The sequence below is a fragment of the Orcinus orca genome, chromosome 17 (assembly GCF_937001465.1).
Source record: "Orcinus orca chromosome 17, mOrcOrc1.1, whole genome shotgun sequence".
Classification (NCBI taxonomy): domain Eukaryota; kingdom Metazoa; phylum Chordata; class Mammalia; order Artiodactyla; family Delphinidae; genus Orcinus; species Orcinus orca.
In genome coordinates, this window is record NC_064575.1 from 40,309,142 (window position 1) to 40,331,054 (window position 21,913).

The window sequence follows — 21,913 nt, forward strand, 5'->3', positions numbered from 1 at the left end:
CAAGTTATTATATATAATACCCTAGAAGGTCTGAAACATAATTATCATATACATAGCTGGTCCTTCAGAGCTTTTTACCTATAACATGTTTTTTGATGAAAGTTATTTAATGTACTGGAGATAACTGTGACTTACTGATCAAATATTTGAATACTTATACTTACCTGGGATTTCATTTCTGCTGAAAGAAAAAGGAAGAACAGGACTCACTAAAAAAAAAAAAAAACTTTAGAAGTGAATGTAAAAATCTTAACACACACTATCACTTTTGGAAGCAGCATAGAGGGGCAGTCAACGGTAAAACACTGGTGAAATAGGTCAAAACTCTAGGCCAAAAATCCATTATTATTATCATCAGTGACAGTACCACAACTGTGCCCTTCAGAATTAGTAATCACTCCTAAGAATCTTCATTTGGCACCAGATGATGCGGTTAAGAGAAACACTCTGGGAGGTTTTGAATCAGACTTGGTTTTTTGTTAGCCAAGTTACAGGAGAATTTTTAAAGTGGGGGGAAGGGAAGAAGGAAACGGACCAGGAAAAGAATTGAAGCCATCATCTATAAACCAACAAAGCACTGATAGTTCCAAACATTATGTCAGAAACTAAAATGACTGATATAGGCTCAAGTGGTTTATAAAACCTATAAAAAGACTACACCAGCAAAGTCCCCATTTATCTGTAGAGTTCAGAAACTAAAACAAGGAATATTTTAGCTTAAAAGCTTATCTCAAGAGAATCATACACACTTCACATGAATACAAATACCCAAAACCAAACATTTTTAAAAGCTCCAATACCCAAAATATAAAGAAAAATATTAATTCAGAAGACTCGATCAATCCATGATAATCACAAAACGGCTGGGCAATCTCTATCTCCCTTCCACACTAACCATCCATCCCATGGAAGACCAAGGGAGATCAGACCTTCCAGACTTACCTTCCAGACCTTCCAGACACCTGACTGCTGCAAAATTCTATGGAGACTCCTTGTGCAACAGCAGTTTCCCATCTCTTGTGTCTCTCCCTATCGTGATCGTGATCATGCAGGAAGCAAGTCTGGCTGTGCTATTTCTTATCATTGACTGTCACCCATCTGCAGCATGGTATTGTACAGATAAGGAAAAAGTAGTTCCCTTTCCCCCAGAAGGTTGAGGCTCAGGTACAGGGTAATTCTCCTGTGCACACAGTCATTATTTAGGCCGACTCAGTGACTTCAACAGGCTTAATCATGTGATCAGGTTTGTTGCCAGCTGCGTAATGCTCCCACATCTGTAGATAGAGCCGCTCTAGGTCCATTGTGTATTGTTTGGTGTTGAACAGAGGGCTAGATGTTCTCTGCTTCCAGACTTTGCCACGAATTTTCTTCAGGTATTCTAGATCAGTTCCCAGTTTCACAGCTATGTCTTCATATTCTTGTCTATTTTGAGCAATAAGCTCAAGACAGCCTAAATAAGTGAGCTGGGAAGCTGCAACTCGGGAAGCAAGAGTCTCTCCTGGCATAGTCACCACGGGTGTCCCTGACCAAAGGACATCCATCCCTGTGGTGTGTCCATTACAGAGTGAAGTGTCCAAGCAGACATCAGCCAGCTGGCCTCTCCGAACATGTTCCTCTTTAGGAGCAACAGGTGAAAACATGATACGCTTCTGGGGAAGGCCCATATTTTGTGCATACTGTTGAATATTAGGTTCTCCTACTGCTGGAAAACGCAACAGCCACAGTACACTATTGGGAACACGCTTCAGGATATTTGCCCATATCTGCAAAGTAGATGGGTCAATTTTATATAACTGATTGAAGTTACAGTACACAATGGCATCTTCCGGTAACCCGTACTGAGAACGTGTGGTTACAATAATGGTACGGGGAACCTCCTCTCCAGTGGCAGCCTTAATGTTGATCTGGGTAGTTGCCAGTCCATTGCTAAGACTGAATCCATTAATTGTTATCTGAATTTGTCCTCTGTTAATCATTTCAATAACTGCCTCTGCAATAATATTCATAGGAATGACAGGCATATTAAGAGCCGTATTACTGCTGTCTGCGTTGTCTCCTCCATCAGGACATTTCATCTCGACAATCTGCACATCTGGGAGACTATCAAGAAATGCTTTGAGGTCGATGCCATTCAGCACAATCCGATTGTCATAAATGTGCCCATTGGACTTAAAATCGATGACTGCCTTCTTCTTCAGGTGAGGGAACATATTAGCATGATCACCAATAAAGAAAGTATGGGGCATATAAGCCAGTTTCTCAGAATACTGCTCAGCAACTTCAGCAGGTGAAGTTTCCTGATCAGTGATGATATAATCCATGAAAAGCACGCCACTGGTCCCAGGGTAGCCCAGTCACATTGCCTGAATAGGAGCTGGCCTGAGAGCAAAGAGTTCATTTCGAGCACCCCTGGTATAACCATTCATATTTACAAGGATGTGTATACCATCTTGATGGATGCGATCAGCTGCTTTCCCATTGCATGGAATCTGAGAAAGATCAATGAAATGATGGGCTTCTGCCATCACCTTCGCTCGGAAGTTTGTGCCATCATCTGGGCTCAGGGCATAACAGAATACCTCAAATTTATCAGGATTGTGCATGCCTGGAATAGACTACATAAGATGAGAAGTAGGATGATTCCCAAAGTCAGAACTCACGTATCCTACACGCAGTCGACCATCACTGAGTTTCAAGTCTTTTGGATGTTCGTACGGTGGTTTATGAAGGGCACTGATCTCATCCAAGCAGAGGTTCCCATGGCTCTCAGCCATGAGAACCTTCCTGAAGCCATGAGAAAGAGGATAGAGCATACTATGATGAGGCTGCACAGAAGGCAACCTATTCTTCTCCAGCTGGTCAGCCACAATGCTGACCAACTTCTTCATTCGCTCATCATAGTCTGTCCAATCACAGACAATCTGCAGGCAATGAGCCAAATCACAATAAGCGTCAGGAAAATCAGGTTCAAGCTTCAGAGCAGTGCGATAAGAAGCAATTGCTTCTGGAATATTCCCTGAATACTTGTGAATGGAAGCCAGATTGCTGTGGGCATCCGCAAGTGCAGGGTTAATCTGAATGGCACGAGTATAACACTGCAAGGCTCCCTGAACATCCTGCATCTCCTTTAGAGTGTTTCCCATGTTACAATAGGCATCAGCAAAGGTAGGACTGATTCGAACAGCCTCCTTATAATGCATCAGAGCTTCCTGCAGTTTTCCCTGCTGCTGCAATACACTTGCTAAATTTGAATGGGCAACAGCAAACTCTGGGAAGACTTCTAATGCTTTACAATACAAGCGAACTGCCTCTTCAAAGTTTCCCTGGTCTCCTTTGATATTGGCTAGGTTATTCAGAGAGTCTGCATGGGTGGGACACAGCCGCAGAGCTGTATTATAACACTCTTCTGCTTCGGCAACACTGCCCTTCTCTTCCAGAGCGTTGGCTAGGTTGCAGTAAGCATCAGGGAAATGTGGTTGCAATTCAATAGCTCGCCTGTAGGTGTCTATTGCCAGATCTATCAGGCCTTGCTCATAGTATACACAAGCCAGGTTGGCATGTACCACTGCATGATTTGGGCTCAAGCTTAGGGCACAAAGGTAAGCTGCCACAGCTCTGTCAAAAATCCGTGCCTCTTTCAAGACATTTCCTAAATTGATATAAGCATCCAGAAAATTGGGGTCAAGGGTGACAGCCTTTTCAAAGTGATGAATTGCAAGCCAAATCTCCCCTTGTGCATTGAAAACACAGCCAAGATTACTTCAAGCTACTGCAAAGTTCGGTTGCATCTCCATTGCTTTCAAATAACATGCCTTGGCTCCTTCCAAGCGACCCAGGGCTTTGAGCAGGTTCCCCAGGTCACTGCGAACACAGTACAAATCAGGATTGCACTGAAGAGCAGAGACGTAAGCTTGTACTGCCCCTTCCATGTCGCCTGCTGCTACCAAAGCGGCTGCCAGGTTAATATAACCATCGATGAAATCTGGTTTGAGATGCAATGCATGCCGGTAATGCTCAATCGCTTCCTGCAACTGCCCTCTTTCCTTGTACACATTCCCCAAATTCGAATAGGCTTCTGCCAGAAGAGGGTTCTGTTTAATTGCCAGAGTACTAAAGTGGGCAGATCTGTCCAGCCTTTGACACTGGAAGTGTAGAGATGAAAGTAATAAAAGTACTCCAGTATTGTCTGGCTCTTGTCTCCACAGCTGCATGCAGTGTCTCTCAGCTGCCTCAAAATCTCCTGCCTGATACTCTCGATGTGCCAACTCAGCTAACCCTTGGAAGGAAAGCATACGTTTCGTTGGTTCTGTGCTGTCGGCCACGTTGCCCACAGAAGACGCCATCTGGAGCTTCTGGAGAGAGTGAGAAAAGGGGGTAATTGAGTACCGCTGCCGCCACTACTGGCAAGAATGTTTCTAGAGGTAGCAAATACGAGGGCAGCAGCCATACCACTGCTTTGGTAGGCTTAAGCGGCGGCAACAGTTACAGGCACCGAACCTTAGGAACTCTGGTTGGCCATCTACCTCTCACGCTCTTGAAATCTTAATTCTTAACCCTGCCCCCTTCCACCATTTTTCTCCTAATCAGGGAATAAAAATTACCTATACACTTGCCTTAGAAGAAATCAAAAGTCAGTAGTCCAAACACTGTTTAAAATTTTGTTTTCTGTCCAGTTGGGAAGGAAATACATGATTGACTTTACTTCATCATTCATGTAGTCAATGTGGAAAACATTAGGGCCGTGAATTTCAATACAGTAAGATCAGAAAATTTTAAATTGGCCTTCCCAAACCACTAATAAGTAACCGTTGTTGCATATAATGCTAAAATCTTAGAGACTGAGTTTGATATTTTAAAAGTTCTGAAAGGATTAGCTAATTTCTCCTCATCATACTTCTCATGCCTCAAACCTGAGTATTACTTTTTTAAAAATAAATTTATTTATCTTTATTTATTTATTTTTATTTTGGCTGCATTGGGTCTTCAATGCTGCGTGCAGACTTTCTCTAGTTGCGGCGAGCGGGGGCTACTCTTTGTTGGGGTGCCTGGGCTTCCATCACAGCAGCTTCTATTGTTGTTCCACAACTCTATGGGTTCCTTTTTAGGTCCTATGAAGAACCCTAGAAATTAGTTCGTGGAATTATAGGTTTTTGCAAAATTGTCAAAAGTGAGATATTTTAACTTCCATCAGGTAAGACCAGCGTCTCTTTCTTTGCCAATTTTCCTTCTATCATACTCCGCTATGTTGGATCATATTGGAATGGCCACAGGCTTTTTTGAAATTTGGCTAAGGAGATTTTCTTTTTTCTGTGGTACGCGGGCCTCTCACTGTTGTGGCCTCTCCCGTTGTGGAGCACAGGCTCTGGACGCACAGGCTCAGCGGCCATGGCTCACGGGCCTAGCCGCTCCACGGCATGTGGGATCTTCCCGGACCGGGACACGAACCCGTGTCCCCTGCGTTGGCAGGTGGACTCTCAACCACTGCGCCACCAGGGAAGCCCTAGGGAGATGTTTTAAGTGAGGCTATTATGTGATTTTCAGACACCGCCATATGTAATTGACTATATACTATCCCATTACAGGAATAACTTCCAGTACTCATACTGACTACTCTACTGACTTAACTAGCACAAGACACAGAAGCATAAGGACAAACACCACCTTACAATATAGCCATGTCTTGCACTTCACAGCTCTCAAAGCATGTGCGTTTGAAGAAGAAAAAAAGAACTGAAAAGTACAAAACCAGAAGCTAATCTGTGGAAAATTATTTCAATCATCAGGCATGTGAAAGATAAGTCAAAGATTCAGTTCTCATTAATGCTTAGTCAAAACGGAAATTTTCTTCTGTCAAGAATATACTCCAGGGGCTTCCCTGATGGCACAGTGGTTAAGAAGCCACCTGCCAATGCAGGGGACAAGGGTTCGAGTCCTGGTCCGGGAAGATCCCACATGTCACGGAGCAACTAAGCCAGTGTGCCACAACTACGGAACCTGCGCTCTAGAGCCCGTGAGCCACGACTATTGAGCCTGCGAGCCACAACTACTGAAGCCTCCGTGCCTAGCGCCCGTGCTCTGCAACAAGAGAAGCCACCGCAATGAGAAGCCTGTGCACCGCAACAAAGAGTAGCCCCCAGTCTCTGCAAGTAGAGAAAGCCTGCGCACAGCAACGAAGACCCAACACAGCCAAAAATAAATAAATAAATAAATAAATAAATAAATAAATGAATGAATGAATATACTCCGTCAACAATGTGTGTAATGGAATGGTGTGAATGAGTATTTTATCAGAATCCCTGTAATGCACAAACCTATAGCAGTACTGAAATCAGTAATGCATTTATAATAGTAAATACTTATGAGGAAGTAATCCATAGAGGTTTTCTCAAAGTTAACAATGAAAATTAATGTGACATTATCAATAATAAATTGTGAAGCTGAAATAAACTTTTCTAAACTATTAATAACTAGAAGCAAATTCTAATCAACCATGGTACAAGAAATCTATGTCTAAAAACTACAAAGTTTATTTCTTAAAATTTTATTTCGAAAATACATAAACTGTCGTATGAGGAGGCAGTTAAAGAATATATAGCTAAAAGAGTGGGGGAAAAGTTTTATAGAGACACATCTGGCAGTAGTTAATTTTTAAATGTCATTTTTCTAGATTTTGTGACATCTATAGTATTGATATTTGAAAGCATTTAAAAAATTGTAATTTGAAGATTTGTTACTTCCAGGTAGAATAAAATATTTTGAAGCAAAACAACGTTTCCACTGAGAAAAAAAAAAAAGCCAAATAAAATAGCCAGCATTCAATCAAAAACGGACTTGAGGATATGGGGAGGGGGAAGGGTGATCTGTGACAAAGTGGGAGAGAGGCATAGACATATATACACTAACAAACGTAAGGTAGATAACTATTGGGAAGCAGCCGCGTAGCACAGGGATATCAGCTCGGTGCTTTGTGACCGCCTGGAGGGGTGGGATAGGGAGGGTGGGAGGGAGGGAGATGCAAGCGGGAAGAGATATGGGAACATATGTACGTGTGTGTAACTGATTCACTTTGTTATAAAGCGGAAACTAACACACCTTTGTAAAGCAATTATACCCCAATAAAGATGTTACAAAAAAAAAAAACACAAGAAAATATATAGGTGAAGTGTAAAAGGGTTGGAATAGATATACCATAACAGTAAAAACAAAACAAAACAACAACAACAAAACTGGAGTGGCTAAGAAAATATCAGAAAAAAATTACATTTTAAGACGAAAATTTTTACTAGCGACAAAGACATTTTAAAATGATAAAATGATTATTCCATCTAGAATGCATAATAATTATAAACTTATATGCACCTAACAACAGGACTTCAAAATACAATGAAGCAAAATCGGCACAACAGAAAAGAGAAACAGTTCTACAATAATAGTTGGATACTTTAATACCCTTCTTTCAGTAGCAGAACAACAGAAAATCAACAAGAAAATAAAAACCTTGAACAGCATTATCAATCAAGTAGACCTAACAGCCATCTATAAAACATTCCACCCAACAGCATCAGAATATACATTCTTTTCAAATGCACATGGATATACTATATGCTAGGCCATAAAACAAATTTCAGTACATTTTAAAGGACATAAACAATAGAAAGAGTGCTCTCAGATGACAACAGAATGCAATAAGAAATCGTTAACAGAAAGAAATTTGCTGAAAATCACAAATGGAAATTAAAGAATATATTCCTAAATAATTCATGGGTCAAGTAAGAACTCATAAGGGGAATTAGAAATAATTTGAGATGAATTAAAATGAAAGTATAACATATGAATACTTGATTGGTCCCACATACTCTTCTGAAAAGCAGAGGGGTTAGACAAAGAGATCTAAATTAATTAAAAAATCATTTATTATTCTGGGAATAAAAAGAACTGGGCTTAGTCTCAGTTTTGCCTTTATCTTTGTGTCTGTTGATTATCTTGGAATAGTCATTACATAGTCAAAATACAGTTGCCAGCTCAGGAATCAAATACTGTCATCTCTAGGGCTACCATAACAAGATACCACAAACTTGTTAGCTTAAAAGAACAGAAATTTATTTTATCACAGCTCTAGAGGCCAGAAGTTCAAACTCAAAGTGTTGAGAGGGCCATGTTCTTTCTGACGCCTCAAGGGGAGGATCCTTCTTTGTCTTAACCAGATTCTGGTGGTGGCCATCAATCACTGGTGTTGGCAGTTGTTTGATTTGCAGCTGCATCACTCTGGTCTCTTTCACTGTTGTCACATGGAATTGTCTCTGTGTGTTTCTGTCTCTGGAAACAATTTGAATAGAAATTTCTATTTTTAAAAAACAAACTGTTGATTATTATGCTCTATTTAGATACTTCCTATAACCCACACCCACCTCCATTTCCCCATATGTATTTGAGAAGGAAAGAGGAACTCCTCTGAGCTATCATATTGGAAAGAATCAATAATACAATGTTTTACTAGAGATGCCTCTTATCTAAAATATTTGAATTAAATATAAAATCTGGGGAAATTATCACCCAGTTTCCCTCCTCTAGAGGCATGTTCTAAATGATAGGCAGCAGAATATTTTATACCCATGAGGTTTGCTGACATTATTGATTTGGTCCAGGATCTGTATTTTCTCTCTAAAGAAAACAGTATTCTCTCTTTACTTTCTTTAATATATAATGTTGGTGTCTTAAGTTTATTGTCAGAGAGGATGCTTATATTTCAAATGGTTTGGTTGTATTTCACCAGTATTATTACAAGATAGTCAAACAATGGCTGGGCTCCAGGATAGACCTCAGTCCCTTTGTTCCACTGGGATACTGATCTGAAAGCCACTGTTTTCTTATATTCCAAAGACCAAATAAATAAAACAAATAAATAAACAAAAAAACAAGTCAATGAAACTATTTTAAAACCAACTCTCTTTTCTTCCTCATCCATGTTAATTCTATTCTACCTAAAATTGCTTCCTGGAAGTGATTTTTATGTTTCTTAGAGCTTCTTTATGTATATATCCACACTAATGCATATAAAACTGTGCCTTGTAGATCTTATACTTTTTCCATTTGAATAACTATTTTCTCATGTCATATAGAGTTTATCCATTGTCCTAGATATGCATTTTTCCTGTGTATTTGAGCATCATAGGAAGATAAATTCTACTCTTGAAAATGTTAACTGGTCACTGAGACACAGAAAGCTATTATTCTTACCAGTTTTCAATAGTGAGTAGATTCTGTAGGGGTGGAATTTTAAGATGTAAGTATACTGTTTTTCTACACTCAAATTCCGTTCCCCTTATCATAGAAATTGACCAGTGAAGTGTGCTGCTGACTTTTCAGAATCCATGTACATATAATCCATTAGGGTATTAGATATAACATTGGTCAGAAAAGCATACTGTGAAATGTTGCTTTTATTTAAACTCCCACTATTTTCACTACATGGTTTCAAGATTTTACTTCATTATTGTCCTCTGGTGGTGGGCTCTGTGAACTGCATATTTACGGGTCTGGTGCACATATCTTCCCGGAGGTATACAACTCCTCAGGTACCAGCTAAAGAGTAGATGATAAGAAGCATTCAGATTTATTAAAACTCATTAAGAATATCAGTAGCCTGACTGTTGTTTCTAAAAATATAAAATATTTATCCTTCTGTTGTCAAACAACCATATTTCATGAAAAGAAGTATAAATCCTTTTTTGCTTGCAATAGAAGAACAATAATTGAAGATATTCTTCATTTGGACCAAATACCTTCTCTGAAAATATAAGTTAAAATAGGAGTTGAAATTTCCAAAATATTCTTTAGGAAATAAAACTCCATATATAATTTCAAATTATAATTTAATTTTACCTTAAATTTAAATATCTATATTGAATTTAATTTAAGGAAGGAAGAAAGAAAGAAGAAAAGAAGGAAAGAAAGAAAGAAAGAAAGAATGGAGGGAGGGAGGGATGGTGGGAGGAAGGAAGGAAGGAAGGGAGGAGGGAAGGAAGAAGGAAAGAAAGAAAGAAAGAAAAGAAAGAAAGAAAGAAGGAAAGAAAGAAAGAAAGAAGATAAAGTAATATAAAATAAAGTTATTAAAATAAAAATAATTATTAAGAAAAAAATTTAAAAAAAAACAGACAGAACCCTAGGACAAATGGTGGAAGCAAAGCTATACAGGCAAAATCTCACAGAGAAGCATACACATACAGACTCAGAAAAAGAGGTAAAGGGGAAAAAATGATAAATCTTGCTCTCAAAGTCCACCTCCTCAATTTGGGATGATTCGTTGTCTATTCATGTATTCCACAGATGCAGGGTACATCAAGTTGATTGTGGAGCTTTAATACGCTGCTTCTGAGGCTGCTGGGAGAGATATCCCTTTTTCTTCTTTGTTCTCACAGCTCCCAGGGGCTCAGGTTTGGATTTGGCCACGCCTCTGCGTGTAGGTCGCTGGAGGGCGTCTGTTTTTCACTCAGACAAGACGGGGTTAAAGGAGCCGCTGATTCGGGGGCTCTGGCTCACTCAGGCCGGGGGGGAGGGAGGGGCACGGAGTGCGGGGCGAGCCTGCGGCGCCAGAGGCTGGCGTGACTTTGCACCAGCCTGAGGCTCACCGTGCGTTCTCCCGGGGAAGTTGTCCCTGGATCCCGGGAACCTGGCTGTGGCGGGCTGCACAGGCTCCCCGGAAGCAGGGTGTGGATAGTGACCTGTGCTCGCACACAGGCTTCTTGGTGGCGGCAGCAGCAGCCTTAGCGTCTCATGCCCGTCTCTGGGGTCCGCGCTTTTAGCCACGACTCGCGCCCGTCTCTGGAGCTCCTTTAAGCAGCGCTCTCAATCCCCTCTCCTCGCGCAGCAGGAAACAAAGAGGGAAGAAAAAGTCTCTTGCCTCTTCGGCAGCTCCAGATCTTTTCCCGGACTCCCTCCCGGCTAGCCGTGGTGCACTAACCCCTTCAGGCTATGTTCACTCCACCAACCCCAGTCCTCTCCCTGCGCTCTGACTAAAGCCCAATCCTCAGCTTGCAGCCCCGCCCACCCCCGCAGCTGAGCAGACAAACCTCTCGGGCTGGTGAGTGCCAGTTGGCACCTATCCTCTGTGCGGGAATCTCTCCGCTTTGCCCTCCGCACCCCTGTGGCTGTGCTCTCCTCCACGGCTCCAAAGCTTCCCCCCTCCGCCACGCGCACTCTCCTCCCGCGAAGGGGCTTCCTAGTGTGTGGAAACCTCTCCTCCTTCACAGCTCCCTCCCACTGGTGCAGGTCCCGTCCCTATTCTTTTGTCTCTGTTTTTTCTGTTTTTCTTTTGCCCTACCCAGGTATGTGGGGAGTTTCTTGCCTTTTGGGAGGTCTGAGGTCTTCTGCCAGCATTCAGTAGGTGTTCTGTAGGAGTTGTTCCACGTGTAGATGTATTTCTGGTGTATCTGTGGGGAGGAAGGTGATCTCCGTGTCTTACTCTTCTGCCATCTTCCCCTCCCAGCTATCCGTTTTTTCTAGACTTTTCTTTCTTCAGCTCACAAAGGGGCCCCTGAGGATTAAGCAGAGGAACGTCAGGGTTTCTTCCAGGCCAGCTTCAGCCCTGGGATGTTCAGGGCAGACTCTCATTACAAACCTCAGTTTCTGAGGCTCCTGGCTTATGGCCATTTAGTATAGAAGGAGGCTCCTGGCTGGGGAAGGCTCAGACAAAAAGATGCAGGTTCTAATCTGTGGCAGTGGGCAGTGGGCGGGGGGGGGGGGGGGGGTGGTGGTGTCAGTGCAGGAAGAGGCATTCCCTGCCTTAGGCATTTAAACCATTGCCTTCTCTTCAGGATGGCTCACCTGCAAGATTCTGTGGGGTCCGCCTCCTGGCACCATGCTACAATTGCCGGATTTTGGGTCTGGAGCAACCCAGGTCTTCGTCCGGCATTTCCGGAGAGTGCTTTCTCTTCGGAGCACGTCTGGGGACTGGCTTCTCTGCTTCCACCTTGGCTGGCGTGGCCAAAGGAGCATCTTCCAAGGGGAAGAGAGGGAAGACATTCCAGTTTGGAAGAATAAAAGCAAAGACACACTCTTCTCTACCTTGTCCTGCCCCAAATATAAATTCATAGCACCTTCACATTTTTACAACTATGGACTTAAAAAGACCAAGAGGTTAAGGGTGTTACACAGGTAGTGGAGAGGTGTTCTGTTCAATGGTTAGGTTCATGTTGGGGCTCCGGATTTACAGCTGATAGGAATGTGAGGACAAGCTCATGCCATTTCAAACATTTCCAAGTGATACTGAGAGAGATGTTAAAGGTGCAAAACAAGGGTGCTGAATGACCTCACAAAGTGGGAATGGTGGGCCCATTTTAACATGAAATTGAAAAGAAATTCATGACAAAAGGACATCATAGAAAATGACAACATAATCATAACACTCCCCTCTCCCGTGGAAGTAAAATTCATTAGAATCCTCTCTCTCTCTACCATGAAAGGATGAGATAAAGTCTCAGCAGCAGCCCCCGTGAAAAACATGGTCAACAGGGTGAAGAGGTGTTACTAAGACCATATGGTGCGACTCAGAGAAGCAAAGAGACAACTCTGCCCTTAGCCTGATGAGGCCCACAGGAAGGAACATTTGTGGCAACCTTGGATAGTGTGGCAATGAGAGAGAACCTTCTTTAGGAGGGGACTCCCTGCTGCCGACCTTGAAAGAGCAAATATGGGACATTCGTTTACTGTGGCTCTTGCAGAGGCGATGTGCCCAGAGGTTGGGCCACCCTGCTTGACAATCAAAGCACCTTGTATTCCTGTGCTGCTTGAAAGCTCCAATCGCCGGATTTTGGGTCTGGGGCAACCCAGGTCTTCGTCCGACCATTCCAGAGAGTGCTTTCTCTTCGGAGCACGTCTGGGGACTGGCTTCTCTGCTTCTACCTTAGCTGGCGTGGCCAAAGGAACATCCCCGTAGAGCCGGTAGCCACCAACCAGGCAGTATGTCTCCCCGTGCCAGCCCAACTGCGTTTCTCCACACCCGCGGTACAGGACATGGTAGTGACCAGGTGTAGGACGAGAAACGGGAGGCACTGCTGCTGCAAAGAAAATCAGAACTGATCAGTCACTTCTGCTGTGCACAGTCTCCTGCCAGAATTTCCCTCTCTCATGTCTCTCCCAGTTTCTGGCTGAAGACCTTTTAATCTACTTGACGTCCAAAACACAGCCTTAGCCCATCATCTCTATGAGTCCCTAGAGAAGGGACACTGGCTGCAAAAGCAATCCCTAGAGCCTAGGGCTGCAGCAGATGAGGAAGTCTCTTCACCGTTCCCAGGGAAAACAGTAGAACCCGAAAGTAATTGCAATCATGATCCTCTCCATCTCTCCCTTCCGCAACAGAGAAAACATTTCTTGCAGTCTGTCACTTCTGAGGCTTTCATGGAAATGTCTTTCAAGTTTTGGAAAAAAATAATCTAATATAAATTGGTTAAGAACCCTGCCCACCTTGGCAACCCCTCTTGGGCCCCATTTATACTGCCTATTTCAACCACACTGAACTCTAGCTGTCTAATACTTTTATGTCGATTAGAACAAGGACAAATACTGAGGCAGAGTGATCAGGAGACTCAGAACCGGGTTCTGGGTACCAAGTCTACGCTCACATCAACCCAGCCTCCTGGGACACCATCTCCTCAGCCCTCCAGTCTCATTAGCACTTCTTCACCCCCCCCTTCGTTCTTACGGTCTTCCCATCAATATGGCAACACCCTCTCCCCTAGTACTCAGCAACTCAGTAAGGGATGTGTCTGAGGGGACCGATATAGATGTCTCCATGATAGCACAGTGGTGCCTGGGTTTGGAGGTGCGGTTCAAGAGTGGCCCTGTTCCTCAAACCGCTCCATTTACAATTTGCCAACAAAAATGCACTTGTCTTTTGTTAAGAGGCCAATCAGGAAAGGGTCTGAATGGAAGCATCCTGTAGCCCAAAGGGTAAGGCTACATTTATAAAGCTCAGAACCGTCCTGCACACTTGTCCAGGGATGACCTTTCACTTGTCCTCAGCAGTGAGAACTGTGCGTCCCTGAGGGCGTCCCAGGTCACCGGTATTACTTACATCTGGGAAAGTGCTCAGCTGTACGTAGTTGGCAACCCCCACAGGAACATGTGCCAGCCAGGTGAGGTTGTGTGTGTATCATACCTCCTGTAGAGTTGCCCTGTCTGGGTGTACCTGCTGCACTGCCCACCCAGGGAACAGAGCACAGGTTAGAGTACACATACACTATCCGGTCACACATTCTCACACAGACAGCCAAAAAGATTGGTATCTGGTGGAGAACTGGTAGAGAAGTTTCTCTGAGTGCAGCCCGTTTGCACAGTTATGCTGCCATGGAAACTCTGAGAATGCCTGTGAGGGCATCACTACCCAGTGAGGTCATATATGGAACCTTTGACTTGAGGGGCAGGCTTGAGGAGGAGGGGCAGTTTTGTGGAGGAGAACAGGGTAGAGGCAAAGGTACTCTGCCTCGCCCCTCACCCCTGGGCCTCCCCACCCATGCCCTAGTGTAGTAGACACCCCACGTGGGGTGTGCCGGTGGGCTGGCACAGCCGCAGGGGCCACAGGAGGGCAAGAGAGACCCATATTCTGAGTTTGGCTTGAGAGACAAGATTAACGTAAGAGACAGCTAGGTTGTATGGCACTGAACCTAAGAGGCAGAGATTTGTGTGGCCTGGGGAATCAGGGAAGGCTCCTTGGCAGTCGGCCTGAAGGACAAGTGAGATTTGGACCCATGCGCAAGAGAGGGAAGACATTCCAGTTTGGAAGAATAAAGGAAAAGACACACTCTTCTCGACCTTGTCGTGCCCCAAATATAAATTCATAGCACCCTCACATTTTTACAACTGAGGACTTAAAAAAACCAAGAGGTTAAGGGGCCTACCCAGTGTTACACGTGTAGTGTGTATTGTAATTGTATGCTTAGGTTCTCTCTCCCTTAGAGCACTAAAAGCATTTTAAGGACAGAGACCATGTGTCTTTTGTTATCCCTCTATTTCCAGCACCTAGCATTATGGCACATAATATTTGTTAAATTTATTTGTTGTCTTAGGGAAGGTGAACTGGAGATCTGAAGAATCAGGAAGCCTTACTTCTCATTTACATACCTTTTTATAATTCTTGTGGTTCTTTGATATGGCAGTCCTTGGAAACTAATACACCCAGGTACAACTTTTTAAAACTTTTTATTTGGAGATAATAATAGACTCACAGGAAGTTGTAAAAATAATACAGAGAGGTCCCACATATCCTTCACCCATTTTCCCCCAATGGTTACCAGATGCTTTCAGACCAAAGAATAGAAAAAATTAGAATATGAGATGTTTTAAATTCTTGCATTTGTACTTTTTTAAGTGGTTTATTTTTCAACTTTTCTGTCTTGTTTCTAATTTAAAAGACTATGAGATATATCCCCTCTTTTTTTGGATTTCCTTCCCATTTAGGTCACCACAGAGCATTGAGTAGAGTTCCTTGAGCTATATACAGTAGGTTCTCATTAGTTATCTATTTTATACATAGTAGCAATAGTGTATATATGTCGATCCCAATCTCCCAATTCATCCCACCTCCCCCACTTCCTCCCTTGGTGTCAATACGTTTGTCCTCTACATCTGTGTCTCTATTTCTGCTTTGCAAATAAGATCATCTATACCATTTTTCTAGATTCCACATATAAACATTAATATATGATATCTGTTTTTCTCTTTCTGACTTACTTCACTCTTTATGACAGTCTCTGGCTCCATCCACGTCTCTACAAATGACCCAATTTCATTCCTTTTTATGGCTGAATAATATTCCATTGTATATATATACCACATCTGTTTTATCCATTCCTCTGTCCATGGACATTATATGTATACATATAGCTGATTCACTTTGCTGTACAGTAGAAATCAACACAACATTGTAAAGCAACTATACTCCAATAAAAATTAATTTTTTAAAAAATTAGAAAAATAAATAAATAAAAAGAACTTACAGGAATAAAAGGCATTGAAGTTAAAAAAACAAGCAAAACAATAAAACAGACTATGAGAGATTTCAAGCATGCCATTTCAAGCTACCATGTCCCTAAAATGGCACATGCAGATATAAATAACCTTTATTCTCAGTAAATGGAAAATATGACTTAATATGATTCTACAGAATTTTGAATAGATGAATTCAACATATAGGTGTGAGCCTTGTTTTTTAGCCTAATTTGCATAATTATTCTCATGTTTTTTGTTTCTCATTTAGTTGATGTAGTTTAGCATCAGTATTCTTTAGGTTTCCTGTCATCAGCCATTCATTATGGGCATTAATTAAACACTGTACATATCACTAAGAATACATATTTTTTAAGCTGTATAATGGTGAAACTATCATGAAAGCTAAAGTTTGAGGTTGTGATAAAAAATTGAAGCCAGATATTTAGAAGGTCTGCAATAAAAAGAATCTTAGCATTTAAATGAGTTTAGAAGCACTGAAATACAGGAATCAGCAGATCAATATTATACTATCTATCTCGAAAAGAAATGAAAGAAGGTGTGTGGAAAAACAGCACTCTCATTTGTCTGCAGAAAAAGAAAACTGGAACAACCTCAGTGAAGGTCAATTCAACAATACAAACCAAAATTACAAATGAACATAACTCTTTTGTCCAGCAGTTCAGCTTCTAGGGCATATATATGGATACACTTACACATGTATGAAATGACATATGTCATGATTACTTATTGCAGCATAATTTGTAACAGTAAATATGTGGAAACCAGCTAAGTGTCCACCAATGAGGGGTAAATTATGGCATATCCATCATTTAAAAAAAAAAAGTTGAGAAAGCTTTTTATGCATTTGTATGGAAAGATATCTGAAATAGATTACTAAGAAAGACAAGCAAGGTGAACAGGTATATACTGTAATACTAATTAAATAAAAGTAAGAGACATAATATACACCCACATGTATTATTTATTTTGTATTTAAACCTATTAACCTTTTATTGAAGTGTAACATATATATATATATACAGAAAAGTGCACATTGTGTAACCTCAAAGAATTTTCATAACTGAACATACCCATGCAACTGGCACCAAGAGTCTAGGTCCTAGATCAAGAAACAGAACATTTCTATCACCCCAGAGGCCTCATTCTGTCCCTTCTAGTCACTATGACCACTCTACAAGAGTAGACATTATCCTGATTTCTAAAAGCATAGGCTAGTTTTGCTTGTTTTTGTACTTAATAGGAATTGACTCATAAAATGTATACTCTTCTGTGTCTAGCTTTTTCGTCCAGTATTGTATTTGTGCAATTCATCAATATTGCACACTGCTCAATATCATTGCTGTTTAGTATCCCACTGTGTAAAAAAATGGGCCACAAATCATTTACCCATTCTACTATTTATGGATATTTGGGTAATTTCCAGTTTGAAGCTATTATAAATAGCACTACTATGAACTTTCTAGTATATGCATATGCATGTCCATATACCTAGGCAAGGAATTGCTGAGGATCTGCATATCTGCAATTTTAATAGTACTGCCATACAGTTTGCAAAATTGATTGTACCAATTGACACTCCCACCAGCAATGTGCAAGAGCTCCAATTGTTACAAAACCTCACCCACACTTGTTATATTCTGTCTTTTTAATTTTAATTATTCTTGTATTTGTGTAGTGATATTGCACTGTGGTTTTAACTTGCAGTTCTCTAATGACTGATGAGGTCGAGCACCTTTTCACATTCATTTACTATTTGCTATTTAGATATACCCTTGTGTGAAGTATCTAGGTGTTTTGCCTAATTTTCTATTGAATTATCTGTCTGTTACACTTTTAAATTTTGAACCATGTGAATACTAATTTTTAAAAATTTTAAAGTAATATAATTAAAAACATACATAAATTTTATAGTGCTCTATGCTGCATGTTCTCTCCTTCGAGATTTATAATATACTAGTATTTCAGAAGCTCTAAAAAGTCTTAAAATTTTCACCACAGAACAGTCGGAGAAACGCTGTTTCCATTCTTGTCTAATTTTTAGCTTTCATGGAATTAATAATTGCTTCCTTTTTTTACTTGCTTATATTTTTAAGTTCTCTCTCGAATTTTATCACGTATTTCATTAGATCTATCAAACATCTATCAATGTAACTACCCAAATACTCAAAATTAGTAAGCTAAATAAATTCAATTACACTAACCAGTCTTTCTTCTTGGAGTCTGCCATCTTCCTTCTCTGGTGAAAACGACTGCTCTCTAATTCTGCCACATATCTTTCACCCTGGAATTTCCCTTCACATTCTCCTGGTCCTTTTTTCTGGATCCCACGTCTTTCTCTTTCTTGTCTTGCTCTCATGTTTCGTTGGAGCACATCCTCTAGTAACTTTCCCTTAAAAAAAAAAAAAAAGGTGGATGGATGCATGGAAAATAAATGTTTTCATCCTTGTATATGTGAAAATGTTTTTATTCTACTCTTACTCTTGATGGATAGTTTGACTATAGGATTCTAGGTTGGAAGTTATTGTCTTACAAAACTTGAAATTTCACTGTAGTGTTTTAGCATAAAAGTGTTATTGTTGAGAAACCCAATGCCATTCTAATTCTCATCCGTTTATTCCTGCTCCTTCCCTCTGAAAACTTTTAGAATCTTCTCTTTATTCTTAGTGTTCTGATCTTTTTAATGGTGTGCTTTAACATAGGTCCTTTTTCAGTCACTGTGGGTAGCTGGTGGGTCCTTTAAATATGAACATCTTTGTCTTTTGGTCCTGGAAGAAATTCTTGAATTATTATTTTGATCATTTCCTCCCTTCTTAATTTTTGTTCTCTTTCTCTAGAATTCTGTTTGTAAACTGACTGGATGAATGAATGAATGAATGGGAAAAGTTTTCTGAGCACTCTTTGTAGCAAAAAGCTTATTAAGGAATGAACCACAGATTATCAGAACATATCTTTAAAGCTAAGTATTTTATTTTAAGTTATCAAATTTTAAAACACACTCTTTCATTACAGCTTCCATTTATTGTAAAATGTAACACTGCTACTCTCATTTCAGGCAATACAAAAATACAGGAAGCACTGATTTTCTGTAGGCAGAAATCCCTGATTGAAGTCAGGCATTCCCTATTACTTTTGCTTTAGAATTCATTAAATGCCTAGCATGGACTTGGTATTGTGTATAATATTTGCACCACACTTTGCAAAATAGCCATTTCAGGTGTAGAAAAGTGTTTGTTTAAGGTAAAAAGATCTTTGCAGTCTTTTTTGGTTGGCATTAAACACCGCATTCTTCCCAGATCTATAAGAAAGAAATGTTTGCAGTCTTACCTGGAATCAAGGGAGGGACTCTCTCAAGGTTACTTTTCAATCTCTGTCTGTAATTATGGACGTCAGGAGAGAAAAATAAAGGTCAGAAAAATAGGTCCCTAGTAGAGAAGCACTCAACAGGAACTAAACATCTGAACGTTTAGACAGGATTAAACTCTGACAGGGCTTATCAGTCACCCCCACACGACTGAAGTAGTTGCAAGTGAGGTTAGACTGGAGTCCAGATAAGCAAGTGAATCTACACCCCTACCTGACTCACCGGGCTGAGAAGTGCGGAGCCCTAGTAAGTCACCACCGCACGTCCTCAAAGGGCTTTCCGCGCAGGAAATGGCAGCTGCCACACCCACCCCGCTACCTCTGTCTGGTGTTTGGCGACTCCCGGAAGACGCGCCGATGGGACCAGGGGAGATTCCTCCTGGGTGGGAGGGTCCGCTGACTGGGTGTGAAGCTGCGGAGAGGAAATTTCCCCACAAGAAAACCTTTCCAACCTTGTGGGTTGGGGGGAGAGAAGACAAATTGAGCGCCCCTGGCTCACTTCCCCACTCCCAAGCCCCCGCCCGAGCCCCGCCGGTGTGGCACACGTCGTCTGGTCGCCACAAGGCGGAGATCTCGGGCCTGAGGCCGAGGCCGGAGCCTTGCTGGGAGGATCGCGGGCCAGTGGCCCTCATCCCCGCCTCGGCATCCGCCGCTGACGTCGCGTGAGAAGTCTGGGGAGGGAGGAGCTCCGAAAGGCTGGCTCGGGTGGCTGGCAGCGCCTGGGAGGGCCAGGTCGGAGAGAGGAAGCTCCTCCCCTGTGCGCCCCGCCGCCGCAGAGTTGACCAGTCTCTAGAAGAGAAGAGTCCGCTCCGGCTCCGGATAAGCAGCGGCTTGGCGTGGGCTGCGCGGAGAATGGACGGCCTCGTGACCTCATGTCCGGCAGGCTGTAAGGCCTGCCGAGCCGGCTCGCGCAGCGGGTGGAGCCGCGGGAGCGGCGGGCACTTCCGGAATCGATCGGCTGCTTGAGTGCCCGCGCCACCCGCTACCATGAACGAGGAGGCCATCTGCAGCGTCCTGCCCACCATCCCGTACCACAAGCTCGCCGACTTGCGCTACCTGAGCCGCGGCGCGTCCGGCACCGTGTCTTCTGCCCGCCACGCAGACTGGCGCGTTCGGGTGGCCGTGAAACACCTGCACATTCACAGCCCGCTGCTCGACAGGTAGGGCGCCCTGGCGGCTCCACCGCGGAGCCCCGAAATCTGCGTTCCCCACCCCACTGGCCCTAACCCCTGGCAAGCGGGCTCTGAAGCCCAAGCGACGGTGACCACTTGGGATCGGCCGCACACCTCGTCACCTCTAGGCAGCCGTTCAACGCTTGGGCTAACATGGTGGGGAGAGCAGGCTTCTCTGGAGATGCAGCAATCACGCTTCTTTTCACTGCCCTCTCCTTTTTTTCTTACTCCTGGGCCTCCTTTCTCCAGACACCAAAAATCAGCAATCACAGCCCAACTGTAAACGTCCTCTTTATTGAAGTTGGGTTCTGTTTGCTTTGTTTTTCCCTTTTTTTTTTCTTTTTTGAAGTCGAATTCTAGGGCTGCACTGCCCAATAGGTAGCTCTTAGCCATAGGTGGCTATTAACTTTTTTTTAAAGTGGCTATTAGAAAATTTCAAATTGTATATGTGGTTCACATTATATTTTTATTGAACAGCACTGCTGTAGAGTCTGGGACGTTTTGGTTTGGGCTTTTTGTTCTTTTTGGTTTACACATGTAGGCATGAAAGTTTAGATATCAAACTCAATTTAGTTTCTCCTCTCACCGTCACAGGGAAGGAAGCCTGTCTTTAGAGGAAACTTGTATTATTTTTGCTAACAATAAACTGAAATCAGAAAGCTGTTAAATGACCCAAACTTTTGAATGTCTCTCCCATCCTGGACCAAGTTTAGTGCAATGTCCAGATTTCAAGGGAAGGCTAGATTAGTTCCTGTTTCCAGAAAAACCTTTCAACCGTATATATTAATCAGTGAGTCTAGTCACTAGTCTTGTGTATTTTCCTTCCAATAGGAATTTAACTAGGCCCTGCATTCAATTCTTAGTGAGTTAACATCCATGACTGCAACATTCTCCTCTCCTCCCCCTATATCTAAAGTGAAAATACATCATGCTAGATGCCTGATTAGCTAGAGGCTGTCAGTATCCAACAGCAGATAAATTCCTCAGCTTCAGCCCTGCTAATGGTATTGACTTTCATCTGCCTGTGGCTTTTACTTGCTCTCTTGCTATCAGGCTTGGATGGGCTAGATCTCACAGTAAGTTTGAGACACCTCTAGAAATTGTTCCCGCTTCTTGTGTACCATAATCCTGATTTAGTGATATACAGGGTATATTTACCCTGGGTCTTGAATTCTGTGGAGCAATTACTGGGAAATGATGTGTATGTAGTCAACTTTGAAGGGTGGTGGTTGATTAGAGAGGGTAGATGTATTTTAGAATCAACTATTAAAATATGTGGAAATCTAGCACTGATGGACTCCTTAGGTATTTTAAAGGAGATTGATCCTCCCATTTTGGATGCTGCTTCTCAAGATTTTAATTAATCTAAGTTTTGT

The 21,913-nt window shown here is 42.2% G+C and overlaps 3 protein-coding genes and 1 pseudogene across 5 annotated transcripts in view; 1 reads left to right on the forward strand and 3 right to left on the reverse strand.

The window, feature by feature from the left end:
* Nucleotides 1-611: 611 nt before the first annotated feature.
* LOC125961764 (UDP-N-acetylglucosamine--peptide N-acetylglucosaminyltransferase 110 kDa subunit-like) lies at nt 612-3,200 on the reverse strand (annotated as a pseudogene).
* Nucleotides 612-21,913, reverse strand: part of LOC125961761 (UDP-N-acetylglucosamine--peptide N-acetylglucosaminyltransferase 110 kDa subunit-like) — a 149,917-nt gene continuing 128,615 nt past the window's right edge. Inside the window, exon 2 of the mRNA XM_049700656.1 lies at nt 612-929. The gene's annotated coding sequence lies outside the window, so the exon portion shown is untranslated. The remainder of the gene's footprint in view (nt 930-21,913) is intronic.
* On the reverse strand, nt 3,755-4,391 carry LOC125961769 (UDP-N-acetylglucosamine--peptide N-acetylglucosaminyltransferase 110 kDa subunit-like). Its single transcript, XM_049700662.1, has one exon. The coding sequence runs from the start codon at nt 4,341-4,343 to the stop codon at nt 3,762-3,764; it is 582 nt and encodes a 193-aa protein (XP_049556619.1). The 5' UTR covers nt 4,344-4,391; the 3' UTR covers nt 3,755-3,761.
* Nucleotides 19,597-21,913, forward strand: part of LOC125961768 (receptor-interacting serine/threonine-protein kinase 2-like) — a 30,588-nt gene continuing 28,271 nt past the window's right edge. For 2 of the 3 annotated variants that reach the window (XR_007472745.1, XM_049700659.1), the window contains exon 1: nt 19,597-20,525. Coding sequence is in view for 2 of the 3 variants with exons in the window: in XM_049700659.1 (XP_049556616.1) it covers nt 20,353-20,525 (173 nt within the window). In the remaining variant the exon portion in view is untranslated. The remainder of the gene's footprint in view (nt 20,526-21,913) is intronic. The other variant, XM_049700661.1, reaches the window with a different exon arrangement.

Bases quoted from the DNA above. Each gene is read 5' to 3' on its own strand.
- LOC125961769 (XM_049700662.1), bottom strand. From the start codon at position 4,343: ATGGCGTCTTCTGTGGGCAACGTGGCCGACAGCACAGAACCAACGAAA.